The sequence below is a fragment of the Schistocerca serialis genome, chromosome 3, assembly GCF_023864345.2.
Source record: "Schistocerca serialis cubense isolate TAMUIC-IGC-003099 chromosome 3, iqSchSeri2.2, whole genome shotgun sequence".
Lineage (NCBI taxonomy): Eukaryota > Metazoa > Arthropoda > Insecta > Orthoptera > Acrididae > Schistocerca > Schistocerca serialis.
Genome location: NC_064640.1, coordinates 984,683,284 through 984,697,647, shown reverse-complemented (window position 1 = coordinate 984,697,647; position 14,364 = coordinate 984,683,284). Strand labels below are relative to the sequence as shown.

The following is a 14,364-nucleotide window of genomic DNA, read 5'->3' as shown; positions in this document are numbered from 1 at the left end:
TAATTGCTCATTTGCTAAAAAATACTTTGAAAATCATTACCGTACCTCATAAGCAAATAAAATATTACACTGGATTCAGTCAGGTGTTATCTTTTGGAGGAAAACGTATTCGTCTTTGTCTGTTACCTTAACGCAAAAAAAAAACGTGCATAAGTGTTTATATATCCATACATATCGGTGGTGTATGAGAACTCGTCAGTTTGTACAAACGCAGTAGTAGTTTGTGCTGTGGTAGGATTTAACGCTATTTCCTCAAATGTTTCACGAAATTGTCAAATTTTAAGCAGAGCCATAACTTATTGTTGTTGCTCGTTCGTAGTTTCTTGCGTATGCCTTGCACTCGCACCGCGCGAGTCAATACGTCATTGTTCGAACGAGCTCAATACTGAATCGAACGCTGAGGCGTACCGGAAAATTTCGAGCCTGTTCGAACGCGAGTATCGTTTGGCCAGCCCTGCCCCTTCATATCCGCAACCAGTGGCGCCTATAGATTGAGGATGACACGGCGGTCGGTCGGTCGGTCGGTACCATCGGGTCTTTCGAGGCCTGTTCTGACGGAGTTTAGTTTTAGTTGTAGATGTTCTCGGATGATAGTATTTCACATGCTGTTGGTGTATGTAAACTGTCCCCTCGAATGATGCAGTAGTCAGTTGGGTAGTTTAATGGGGCGCGCGGTGTGTGCCGGCAGATGAACGCGACGCTTGCTGCGGCGGCGGCGGCGGCGGCGCAGGGTGGGTGCGGGCGGCGTCCGCTGGGCCCTGGCCGGCAGCTGGCCATCACACTCACGTACGTGCTGGGCGTCGCGGGCAACGTCGCCGCGCTGCTGATCCTGCGCGGGCAGGCGCGCCACCGCCGCCACGCGCTGATGCTGCGCTGCCTCGCCGCCAACGACCTGGTCGCGCTCACCGGCATGCTGCTGCAGCTCTACCTCAAGCTCTACCTGCCCTGCGAGTACTTCTCCGAGTACTGGTCCTGCGTCGTGCGCGTCCTCTGGCGCCTCTTCGGGCTCGGCTCCGGCTGCGTCGCCATCGTCATGGCTGTGGAGCGCTGGCTCGCGCTCACGCACCCCTTCTTCTACCAGATGGTAAGTACCTGCACGCGTTTCGCGCTTCGCTTCCGACAGTGGTGACGGGAGGAAAATCGTCAAAATGTTTCAAATGGCTCTAAGCACTATGGGACTTAACATCTGAGATCATCAGTCCCCTAGGCTTACAACTACTTAAACCTAACTAACCTGAGGGCATCACACACATCCGTGCCCGAGGCAGGATTCGGACCTGCGACGTAGCAGCCGCGTAGTTCCGGACTGAAGCACCTATAACTGCTCGACCACGGAAAATCGTCGCCAAAACCTTTGCAGCCTCCATTATTGTGTGCTGTGCTTTCGAGGTTGCCGAACAAATCCTGGAAACACTCGCATCTACAAAATGTCTGAGATTTAAAGATTAACGGCCACGTAAAACTAGTCGTAATAAAGTCAGATGCCAGGCTGAAATTCATCGGGAGAATCTTCTGCAAACGCTAGACTGAAATTCATTGGGAGAATCTTCTACAAATGTAGTCCACCCACAAATGCAGTAGCTTACAAAACTCCTCTCCGAGCAGTAGTTCAGTATTTCTCGTCCACCTGGGATTCGTACCAGAAAGAATTGGTGGGGAAAGCTCATAGGATGTTCATCCAATTCCAGCGGCAGACGATAAAAGAGAAAGTAGAGTGGTGCTTTCGTCGCGAGGTAGCGCGTTGAAGTACACCGTTTCGTTTGTGATCATCTCATAAGAAGTGACTTATTGTGAATTTCCTCTGTGCTCTTTAGTTTGCACACCTAAATTTGGTGCGTGTTTGTGTATTTATCAGACACAATTTTTCATTATACGTAGTAACTGGCTGGAGCATATGTATGCTGTATTTAGTGTGTCGGTTGGTTGGTTGATTAGGGTAGGGGACCAAACAGCGGGGTCATGGGTCCCACCGGATTAGGGAAGGGGAAATTGGCCGTACACTTTCGAAAGAACCATCCCAGCATTTGCCTGAAGCGATTTAGGGAAATGACGGAAAACCTAAATCAGGATGGCTGGACGCGGGTTTGAACCGTCGTCCTCCCGAATGCGAATCCAGTGTGCTAATGACTGTGCCGCCTCTCTCGGTACTGACTTCAGTACTGGTAGGAACCGCGATTGCTCTGTTCAGATGTAAACCAAGTTGGTGACCCTATGCTCACAGCCACGGGTTGTGCTGACTTTGGTCACGGATCTTGAGGCTGTATCCAATTGGCATCACTGTGTGGGGCCGGACGTGGAGATGAGACGGAAGTCCAGCACGTAACGCGTCTTCACTGATCGGCGCACTATTGCGGCCACCTGGGTGCTGACCGCACTGAGGTTGACTCTTCACCTGTTGTCGAGTGTGAGGTCGTCCCAAGGTGCTGCATTTCAGGGGGCCCACCAGAGTGCTGAACAGGTTTCAGGTACTGACTGTGTCTGATAAACACGCTGAGCCAGATACAGTCACTTGCGTGTTTCAGGGGAAGCCTCTCGGCCTGCAAGGTCTTGGCAGTCACAGAAAGTGGGATTACTGGTACTTGGGAGCTGCAACGTTAGCCATGTAATGGGACGCCTTACGATTATGGCTGCCAAGGACGGGAAGTAATCCAATGTGCACTCTGTGTGCGTACTGGGAGGAGTCATTCCAGTGTGGAAAAGATCGTTCCGGATACTATGAGGCGCAAAAGATGCAGCCAGCTGCAGATGGTGGCTAATATCGGTATGAACAATGTGTGTCACTTGATTGGAAGAGATTCTCTCCGATTTCGGGCAGCTAGCTCAATATGTAAAGACTGCCAGTCTTCCTTGCGACGTGACGGCGGAGCTTACCGTGTGTAGTGTAGTCGATAGGACTGACTGCGGACTTTTGATATAGAGCCGAGTGGCGGGTCTCCATTGGAGGCTCAAACGATTCTGCGAACGTGCAGCGTGCAGATTCCTCGACTCCCGTTGTATGGTCGTGGGTTTTCGGGTTCCGTTAAATCGGTCAGGGGTCCACTATACACAGCATGTGTGGAGGGGACTGGGCGGTTTTTTAGAGTAGAGGTTCTCGGGAAATTACAAGAAAGGCGTCAGTCTGAAAAGGTTCAGGACAAACGCAGGAAGATAGTCCTCGTAACAGTCGGTATTCTGTGACTCTTCGCCTTCTCCCGGCGTACTTCATTTTCAAATAGTTCACAGATGAACTGCCGGACACTGACATCCGGCAATTCACCCGTGAACTATTTCCACAATCGGTGTTGTAAATTGTCGAAGCTGTTTTGGAAGACAACCAGATCACCAGCGCTAATAGACAACCAAAATAAATTAATAATTGGTTCCTTTTACCGACCCCCATACTCAGATGATTTGCATAGCAGTCAAAGAAAAGTGAGTCTCATTTCAAATAGATATCCTACTCCTACACTTATAGTTGGTGGTGACATATTGGTGAAAATATTTGTTTATAGTTGATGGTAGGCATAAGACATTGTCCGAAATCGTTCTGAATGCTTTTTCAGAAAATTATCTTGAAAAATTTGTGCAGGAGCCCACCCGAAGTGTAAATAGTTGGCAAAACATATTTGACCTATTAGCAACATATAACCCTTGGCAAATAGGGAGCATGGTGATGGGTACAGCCATTAATGACCACAAAGTCGTCGTACATCTACATCTACATGAAAGCTCTGTAAATCACATTTAAGTGCCTGGCAGAGGGTTCATCGAACCACATTCACAATTCTCTATTATTCCAATCTCGTATAGCACGCGGAAAGAACGAACTTACCAGGTGATCAAAAAGTCAGTATAAATTTGAAAACTGAATAAATCACGGAATAATGTAGATACAGAGGTACAAGTTGATACACATGCTTGGAATGACATGGGGTTTTATTAGAACCAAAAAAATACAAAAGTTCAAAAAATGTCCTACAGATGGCGCTTCATCTGATCAGAGTAGCAATAATTAGCATAACAAAGTAAGACAGAGCAAAGATGATGTTCTTTACAGGAAATGCTCAATATGTCCACCATCATTCCTCAACAATAGCTGGAGTCGAGGTATAATGTTGTGAACAGCACTGTAAAGCATGTGCGGAGTTATGGTGAGGCATTGGCGTCGGATGTTGTCTTTCAGCATCCCTAGAGATGCCGGTCGATCACGATACACTTGCGACTTCAGGTAACCCCAAAGCCAATAATCGCACGGACTGGGGTCTGGGGATCTGGGAGGCCAAGCATGACGAAAGTGACTGCTGAGCACACGATCATCACCAAACGACTCGCGCAAGAGATCTTTCACGCGTATATATATATATATATATATATATATATATATATATATATATATATAGTTCTAATAAAACCTCAGGTCATTCCAAGCATGTGTATCAATTTTTACCTCTCTACCTACATTATTCTGTGGTTTATTAAGTTTTCATATTTATACTGACTTTTTGATCACCCAGTATATCTTCCCGCAGGAGCTCTGATTTCCCTTATTTTATCGTGGCGATCGTTTCTCCCTATGTAGGTCGGCGTCAACAAAATATTTTTGCATTCAAAGCAGAAAGTTGGTGATTGGAATTTCGTCAGAAGATTCCGTCGCAACGAAAAACGCCTTTCTTTTAATGATGTCCAGCCCAAATCCTGTATCATTTCTGTGACACTCTCTCCCATATTTCGCGATAATACAAAACGTGCTGCCCTTCTTTGAACTTTTTCGATGTACTCCGTCAGTCCTATCCGGTAAGGATCCCACACCGCGCTGCAGTATTCTAAAAGAGGGCGGACAAGCGTAGTGTAGGCAGTCTCCATAGTAGATCTGTTACATTTTCTAAGTGTCCTGCTAATAAAACGCAGTCTTTGGTTAGCCTTTCCCACAACATTTTATATGTGTTCCTTCCAGTTTAAGTTGTTCGTAATTGTAATACCTAGGTATTTTGTTGAATTTACGGCTTTTAGATTCGACTGATTTATCGTGTAACCGAAGTTTAACGAATTCCTTATAGCACTCATGTGGATGACCTCACACTTTTCGTTATTTAGGGTCAACTGCCAATTTTCGCACCATTCAGATATCTTTTGTAAATCGCTTTTCAATTTGTTTTGATCTCCTGAAGACGTTAATTGTCGATAAACGACAGCGTCATCTGCGAACAACCTAAGACGGCTGCTCAGATTGTCTCCCAAATCGTTTATATAGATAAGGAACAGCAAAGGGCCTATAACACTACCCTGGGGAACGCCAGAAATCAATTCTGTTATACTCGATGACTTTTCGTCAATTACTACGAATTGTGACCTCTCTGACAGGAAATCACAAATCCAGTCACATAACTGAGACGATATTCCGTAAGCACGCAATTTCACTACAAGCCGCTTTCTAAACCCATGTTGACTGTGTGTCAACACAGTTTTTCTTCGAGGTAATTCATAGTGTTTGAACACAATATATGTTCCAAAATCCTGCTGCGTATCGACGTTAACGATATAGGCCTGTAACTTAGTGGCTTACTCCTACTACCTTTCATGAATATTGGTTTGACCTGCGCAACTTTCCAGTCTTTGGGACGGATCTCTCGTCCAGCGAACGGTTGTATATGATTGTTATATATGAAGCTAATGCATCAGCATACTCCGAACGGAACCTAACTGGTATACAGTCTGGACCAGAAGACTTGCCTTTATTAAGTGATTTAAGTTGCTTCATTACTCCGAGGATATTTATTTCTACCTTACTCATGTTGGCAGCTGTTCTCGATTCGAATTCTGGAATATTTAATTCGTATTCTTTTGTGAAGGCATTTCGGAAGGCTGTGTTTAGTAACTCTGCTTTGGCAGCACTGTCTTCGATAGTATCTCCATTGCTATCGCGCAGAGAAGGCATTGATTGTTTCGTGCCGCTATCATACATCACATATTACCAGAATCTCTTTGGATTTTCTGCCAGGTTTCTAGACAAAGTTTCGTAGCAAGATTGAACACCGTAACATCCAAATTGACCAAAAATAAACGCAAAATATATCTATTTAAAAAATCTGATTAAAATTCGCTTGACGCCTTCCTAAGAGACAATCTGCACTCTTAATTTAATTATACAAATGTACACCACATCAGGTTTAAATTCAGCTAATAGTATCGACTGCAATTTAGAGATATATACCAAATCAGTTCATAACAGATGATACTGATCCGGAAGGCACACAAATCAGGTCAGAACTGATGCCGAAGCAACGGAAGAAACATGAAAATTTAAAAAACGCAAAATGCCTAGAGACTGGTGAAGTTTTAGAGAAGCTCGGAAATTAGCGCAATCATCAATGCGAAATGCTTTTAATAGCTTCCATAACGAAACTCTATCTCTAAATCTATCAGTAAACTCAGAGATTGGGGTTATATGTAAACTACAACAGCGGCAAAACGTAATCAGTAACGTAACCGCGCGATAGAAATGGTAATGTTACTGATAACAGTGCCGTATCACTAAACTCGGTTTTCCGAAATTCCTTCACGAAAGGATACGAAGTAAATATTCCAGAATTTGAAACAAGAACAACTGCCAACGTGATCCCCGGTGTAGCGAAGCAGCTTAAATCACTTAATAAAGGCAAGGCCTCTGGTCCAGACCGTACAGCAGTCAGGTTCCTTTCAGAGAATACAATAGCTGCATACTTAGCACCCAATCTCTTCGTGCGTCGAAATATCCGTACCTGAAGACTGGGAAGTTGCGTAGGTCACACCAGTACCCAAAAAAGAAAATGGGAGCAATACATTGAATTACTAACCCCTATAACTAACGTCTATTTGCGGTAGGATTTTGGAACGTACACTGTGTTCGAACATTATGAATTGCCAACAGGGATTCAGAAAACAACATTCTTGTGAAACACAACTAGCTCTCTATTCTCACAAAGTAATGAGTGCTGTCGACAGAGGATGTCAAACTGATTCCATATTGTTAATGTTATTAGAAGGTTTTGACACCGTTCCTCACAATCGACTTCTAATGAAACTGTGTGCTTGCGGAGTTCGTCTCAGTTGCGCGACTGGAGTCGTGATTCTCAGAAAGTAGTAGTTGACGGAAAGTCGTCGAGTAAAACAGATTTAGGAGACAATCTGAGCAGCCCTCTTAGATTGATTGCTGATGATGCTGTAATTTATCGTCTTGTAAAGCCATTGTAGTATCAAAAAAATTGCAAAATGATTTACACAAGCTATTTGCATCCTTCCCCTTGCGGAGTACTGCTGCTCGGTATGGGATCTGCATCAGATAGGATTGGCGGAGAATACAGAAGTAGTTCACAGGACAGCTCGTGTTTTACTATGCGAATTAGGGGAGAAAGTGCCAGGAATATGATACGCGAACTGGTATGGCATTCGTTAAAACAAAGGCGTTTTTCGTTGCGGTAGGAGCTCCTCATGAAATTTCAGTCACAAACTCTCTCCTCCCAGAGCGCAAATGTTTTGTTGGCGCCCACCTACATAGGAAAAAATGATCATGAAAATAAAGTAAGAGAAATCAGAGCTCACACGGAAAGATTAAAGTGTTCGTTTTCCCGCGCGGTTTTCGCGAATGGAACAGTAGAGAAATAGCTTCAAGGTGGTTCGATGAACCCTCTGTCAGTAATCTTGTAGATTTAGATGTAGATGTAGATGTAGAGAAGCTGTGCATTACGATGTGTATTACTGTTAAAACTACGAGAGCGTACGTTTCTGGAAGTGTCAGCCAACATATTGACTCCTCTTACCTACAAGTATACGTCCGCCTCACTGCCATGCGGAGGTCCTGGACTCGGTTCCCAGAACTGCCAGTGATGTTTCATGTTTCTGTGGTAGGAGGACTCTTACGGGGGGCACTAAGCTTCGTGAGTGCAATCGAGGAGACACTCCACCAATTAGTGACTTTTTCAGGATCAAGAGACCGAACAAGTACTCTCCGCCACAAACTGTGATTTTGCATGCGTAGTATACATGTTTGTAACTTGAAGGCCAGGGATGACGATGGCTCAATGTGAAGTCGTAAGGCTGTACGTCATATCAAGAGCAATGGGAAGCCTGCTATACGAGGTGGATACACCGCAAATGTGAATACGCAGTACCTGCTGAAGCGTCCCTTTCGCCTGCTCCTGGGAGCGTCTGTGACGTGACACCAGTTCGTACTCGCCGCCACGATCAGTTTCAAGAAGCATTGTGTGCTAATTGCAGGTATGGAGCACGTGAAGAAATTGGTGGTATGAATAGTATAATTCGTGAAGCTGCACACATTATTCCACTGTCGGTTGCAACAGTTTTTGATGGAACCGAACGAAGAGTGTGGATAATTTATGTATTACTGAAATGTAGTTGCTGGCCGTGGTGGCCGAGCGGTTCTAGGCGCTTCAGTCCGGAACCACGTGGCTGCTGCGGTCACTGGTTCGAATCCTGCCTCTGGCATGGATATGGGTGCTGTCCTTAGGTTAGTTAGGTTTAAGTAGTTCTAAGTATATAGGAGACTGTTGACCTCAGATGTTAAGTCCCATAGTAGTTGGTCAAGTCAAGGAACATGCCTAGAAAGATTTTTCGATTTAAAACCCGCTATTGATGAATTTATGAAGGAATTAGGAGTGTATGAACCAAAATTAGAGCACCAAGAATTGATTTTAGACCTCGCATGTTATGTGGATTTGACTGCATACTGCCAACAGTAAGACACTGCAAGGTGAGAGACTCGACAGGGATGTATTCAAAAAGAAAATCGCATTCTAGAAGAGAGAAGTTCTTCCAAAAATAGTCCAGTTACCTAAGCACACTGGTGTTAAGGAAAACACCAGATCTGAAGACTGCATTGTGGCCTTACAAAGAGTTATAAGGATAGTTTTCTAATCTTTCGAGGACAGTGGCAACCTTACATCTGTTTTCGAGACGGTTTGGCGTTTCAGTTTGCCACTACGTATGTGCGCATGTAACTGATTGCTCTGCAGTGTAATTTCTGTTTTAAAAACAAGTCCTTTTACTTTAAAACTTTCCAGTATGTCAACATTGTTTTCCTCAGGTAGAGCTTCCACGTCTCCATAATGAAGTTGCTAAAGTGCTACAATATTTCCATCAAGATATATGTGTGAAAAACTTCTTTTTTTTTTTTTTGCTTACAAAACTAAATAGGTCACTATTACGTGGCAACCTGACTGTTATAATCTGTGATATGCAGATGAGGAATAAAATAATTAGCAAGTATGATGCCATGGTCAGATGCCGTTGTGGACGTTGTTTTAAATTTACATACAAATTTACTCACAAACAGCTGCATTTCATTGCAAGTACTAAAACTCTGTATTATTTTATTCCTGGGCATTCGTGTTAATGCCAATCTCGATTAAACTATTTGGTCATAAACTCACTGTATTATACGTTAATATACGAATATGGATAAGACGTCGGATAACTTGGAATTTGTTCTTGTAGTAATTCATGCATTAATTTATTTTATTTTGACCTCTCATATTAACGCCAGTCTGATTAAAGTATTTGCCCATATATCGACTTTAATACATGCAAACAAAAACAAATAACATCTCTGAGGAAAGTAGGGCGATGTCATATATTTTGTCAAGATCTTTGTAACAAGCAACAGCTGTATAGCACATGCTGGACGCTGGCAAAGTTTCGTTATCACAGTGTAAAAGTATACAGATTGTGTAAAAGTGTGTGAAGCGGTGTACCAAGCGGCCATCAAAATGGAAGCACACAGATAGACAATAACAGAAAAAAGCCGCCCGTACTGTCGCAGTAAGTACACAATTAAAAAATTGCGAACAGCTACTGGACTTGCGGACGTCTTTCATACCACCGACAAATAGCGAAGGGTTACAGCGGTGACATCACGATTCTGCCGAAATGAAGAGAGTGGAACCGACCGGAAATTGCCGCACCGCAGTACTAAATGAAATGCGGCGCTTTACCAGGTATTTCCGAGAATGACCGAGCAAAGCCGAGAGGGGCCGAACGTCGGTCCCCACGCGGTGCACACATCCAACACGCGTGTAGTGTGGCGAGCGCTGCTGCAGATACATGTACGCTGGATTGTATTCATTTTCTCATTTTCATACTAGTTGCGTAAGAATTAGGCACGAGACGAGTGTAGCTTGGGATTAATGCAGCAGTGTCAAGCCGCTCGATCGACACTGAACACTCTTCTTGCCTTCAGGAAGTGTACGTGAGGGATTTGCGGTCCCTTGGTGGGTGAGTGGACGCAACTTCTGAAAGATTAAAGTACAAATGGGTTTGTTACAAGAAAAATTGCTGACAACCAAAAGCGCTACTGTGCTGAGAAAAGCATGAAGTAGAATGCATTTCGTACAGCCATAACAGACATTTCGAATTTAACAAATGATATCTGACTTGCGGGAGTGGCCTCCTACATTACACAACAGTTTGGTACAGTCTTAAAATATATAAAAAGGTATAAGTAACAAAACTGCACAAACACCTGAGAACAGATAATTATGCTAACTTGTTCTTAGGATCTTATTAATGCATACCAGTGTATCCAAAGAATGAAGTCGGAGTCTCCCCGTTTTTCCCATTACAACGTTTCCAGTACTACTGGAATACGTTTCGGCACTAGCGGATTGCGGTAATGGTCTCTGTCAGAAGCCCAAGTAACTATATGCCGTGCAATGAAGTTTAAGGACAAATTGCGAGCACTTACACAGCTCACAGATTCGTTATAAAGACCCGCGACTATAAATTCCTATATTTCATTAACATTACTGACAAATTAAAATCGTGCTTAAACTTTTGACAAATATGAATCTCAGCCTATGCTCCATCATGAGTAAAGTTATTTATTACCCTTTTTTGGTTCGCTCGTTTACCTTTTTTTCTCCGTAACACAAAATCATCTTCTATCACGGTGGCGATTCTTCTGGAAAATCGGGAATTCTCAAGGAATTACATTTTGCCTAGAAAAAATCAGTGAATTTCAAGAAGTTTCAGGAATTTCATAAAATCCGAGGGAATTCTGTGTTTTTCACTTACCACAGAAATTTAATTTTATTTAGTTTTATAGACCACAAATTTTAAAATACTTAATATTTCAAAATGTGTTAATTATATGAATAGGAGGAGAGTGAACCAAGCTCCCGCCAGTCATCGCGATTTACGTATCTCGATGTTTCCGTGCAAACCACTTCAGAGGAATGGAAGAAAGAACTGTTACGTCAGCATGATCATATCCGGTTTCTTCCCACATCCGTGTTCGACACATCTGGCGCTAACTCCGTATGAATTATCGGTGTCTGAAGACTACAGTTAAACTACTGCTTATAGCTACTGTATATCAGCTGAGGGGAAAGTAAAGTCATTATGTATTGTGTGGTATCGCCCATCCCCTCTAATCCCCCACTCACAGTTAATTTGATTTTTCAGGAGCTCCTTGTGACCCCACGTTCCTCTCCATACCTATAATTCTCAGGGGATTTATTGTTTCAATTCTGAGTATCCACTGTGTGTATATTTTTCAGGTCAGAATTTCAAGTACCCTCAGACACTGAAGTAGCGCCTCATACACCGCCGGCCGAAGTGGCCGCGCGGTTCTGGCGCTGCAGTCTGGAACCGCGAGACCGCTACGGTCGCGGGTTCGAATCCTGCCTCGGGCATGGGTGTGTGTGATGTCCTTAGGTTAGTTAGGTTTAACTAGTTCTAAGTTCTAGGGGACTAATGACCTCAGCAGTTGAGTCCCATAGTGCTCAGAGCCATTAGCCTCATACACTCACACACGGACATTCATGAAAAACCTCAGGAGCTACTTTCGGCTGACCCATTATCAGAAACGTCTCAGTTCCGCCATTTCTGCGCAGGCAGTCTTCATAAACATGTAGCGGTGTCTAAAACAGTTCTGCGGTAAGGAAGATCCTGCTGTACACTCCTTATCTCCCGTCTTTTGTCACTGCGCACTCGAGCCGGGAGGAAGTATTACTTAGACGTTTCTGTGAAGACATGATTCCAATAGTTTAATAGCAGTCCTTCAACAGCTGCAGGACGCCAATCTTGTAGGAGACCGCACTGGGGATCCTTGAGCTCTTGTCTCCCAACTTTTACACTTCCTTCACTCATTCCGACGTAAAGAAAAGAACAGCTAGTTGTGGAGTACACTAGGCTGTGACCTTGCTAAAGGAGTCATCCGGCATTCATCGCAGGTGATTTAGTGATCTACTGAAACCTAAATCGAGATGCAAGGGCTCGAATTCAAATCACACTCCTCAAAAATGCGAGTCCATTGTTCTAACAACTGAGTCCCCTCGCCCTGCAGAGTTTAAAGTCCCATCAACGTCGACATCAGGGGCATTAGGGACTGAACCAAATCTGTTGAACGCGGATGTGGGAAGGAGCAGACTAAGAACTTGTTGTCGTAACAGTTCTTACTTTCATTCCTCTGAAATGGTTTGCACGGAAACCCCGAAATGGGTAAATCGGGACGACTGGCGGGAGTTTGGTTCTCTCTCCTCCTGGATACGATAGTATAAAAACCACAGTATGACACGGCGCTTTCATTATGCGTGAGGAAAAACAAAATCAGCACTTCATATCATCAATAAGTGACTAGTTTACTGGATAAGAACTGAAATAGAGGAAAGTATTCGAAGTGAAAACGGTAAGGTACTTCATCATATTACAGATATCAGCCACCTATATAATTCACCAAGGAGCAATTTCGAAAGGAATTAATGGTCAGGGAAAAGAAATAAAAACTTTGCGATCTATCGATGATATTGTAGTTCTGTCAGAGACAGCAAAGGGCTTGCAAGGGCAGTTGAATGGAATGGATAGTGCCTTAAAAGAGATTCTAAGATGAACACCAGCGAAAATAAAACAAGGGCAACTATACGTAGTCGTATTAAATCAAGTGATCCTGACAATCAGATTAGTAAATTAGACACTAAAAATACTCGATGAGATCTCCTATTTGTGCAGCGAAATAACTGACGACGATGGCCGAAATAGAGAGGACATAAAATTCAGGCTGGCAGTTGGGAGAAACGCGCTTATGAAAAAGAGGAAATTGTTAACATCAAAAATAAATTTACGTGTTGGAATTCTTTTCTGGAGATATGTGTATGGAGTGTAGGCATCTACAGAAGTGAAACGCTGATGATAATCTCTTCATACAAGAAGAGAATATGAGCTTTTAAAATGAGGTGCTACAGAAGAATGTTGAAAAATTGAAGAATAGATCGAATAGCTAATGAGGCGGTACTGAATCGAACTGCTAAAAAAGAAATCTGCAGCACAAATTGACTAAAAGAAGGGAACCGTCGACAAGACACATAATGAGGAATGAGAATTTCCTAATGGAAGGAAGTGTGTGTGTGTGTGTGTGTGTGTGTCTGTGTGTGTGTGTGTAGGCGGCGGGAAGGGGGAGGGAGGGTAAACCTGTAGAGTGAGACCAAATCTTGACAACAATAAGCAAGTTCAAATGGCTGTATTATGCAGTTGTTGTGTAGAGATGAAGAGGCTTGTTTATGATAGCGTGGAGAGCTTTATCAAACTCGTCTTCGGACTGAAGACAACAACAACAACAACGACAACGACGACGACGACAACAACGACATATAACTCGCTCAGGCAAGAGAATAAGGATTTCACTCGGATACAAGTTTCATGAATAGTAGCGAGTAGTACAGCTGTCCTACATTTAACGAGGATGTTGGGCATTAGGGTACACACTCTGCAATTGATCGGTTTTAATATCGGTTGGTTGTTAACTGGTTGACTTCCCAGGAATTACTATCTTAATTATCACGTTGTTATGTCTTCACATAATTAAACTAAATTATTTTGATTCAAAGCAGTCCGTTATTATTGTATGGCAGCAAAACTCCGTGATAGGTTGCATGAAAGTTAAAATCCTGGCCTCGATGTTTCTGTCATTAGCAACTAGTTAAAAGAGAGTCTGGCTGTAGTCTGCGGGCACACTTTACTGCTACCACCTTTGTTGTCCTAATGTTTTGTTTTCTAACATTTTAATGAAGTAAAATGAGATTTGTAATTTCTCGTCTTAGTACGAAACCGATGTAGCGTTTTAAAACGCGCAGTGACAGGGGCTTTTATCTGCCCTCGCACAGTGACTGACGTGATTATTTCCTGTTGCGGACACACGGCCGGCGCGCCACGCAGCGAGAGGCACTGCCAGTTGCCGGGCCGGCCTGCGCTTATCGGGCCCTTGTTGTCTCAGACGTTATCGAACGTTCAATTGTGCCGTTTCGGAGATACGGGAGGATGTTTAGACTACTTGTCGGTGTTTTCTTGCATTCAGAACTTTTCAGCGCCATCCTCCTTAGCGACTGGCACTTTCAGCGC

At 43.6% G+C, this 14,364-nt stretch overlaps 1 protein-coding gene across 1 annotated transcript in view; it reads left to right on the top strand.

Annotated features, from left to right (window-relative positions):
- Positions 1 to 688: 688 nt before the first annotated feature.
- Positions 689 to 14,364, top strand: part of LOC126471349 (prostaglandin D2 receptor) — a 406,995-nt gene continuing 393,319 nt past the window's right edge. The window contains exon 1 of the mRNA XM_050099470.1: positions 689 to 1,084. Coding sequence (XP_049955427.1) covers positions 689 to 1,084 — 396 coding nt within the window. The remainder of the gene's footprint in view (positions 1,085 to 14,364) is intronic.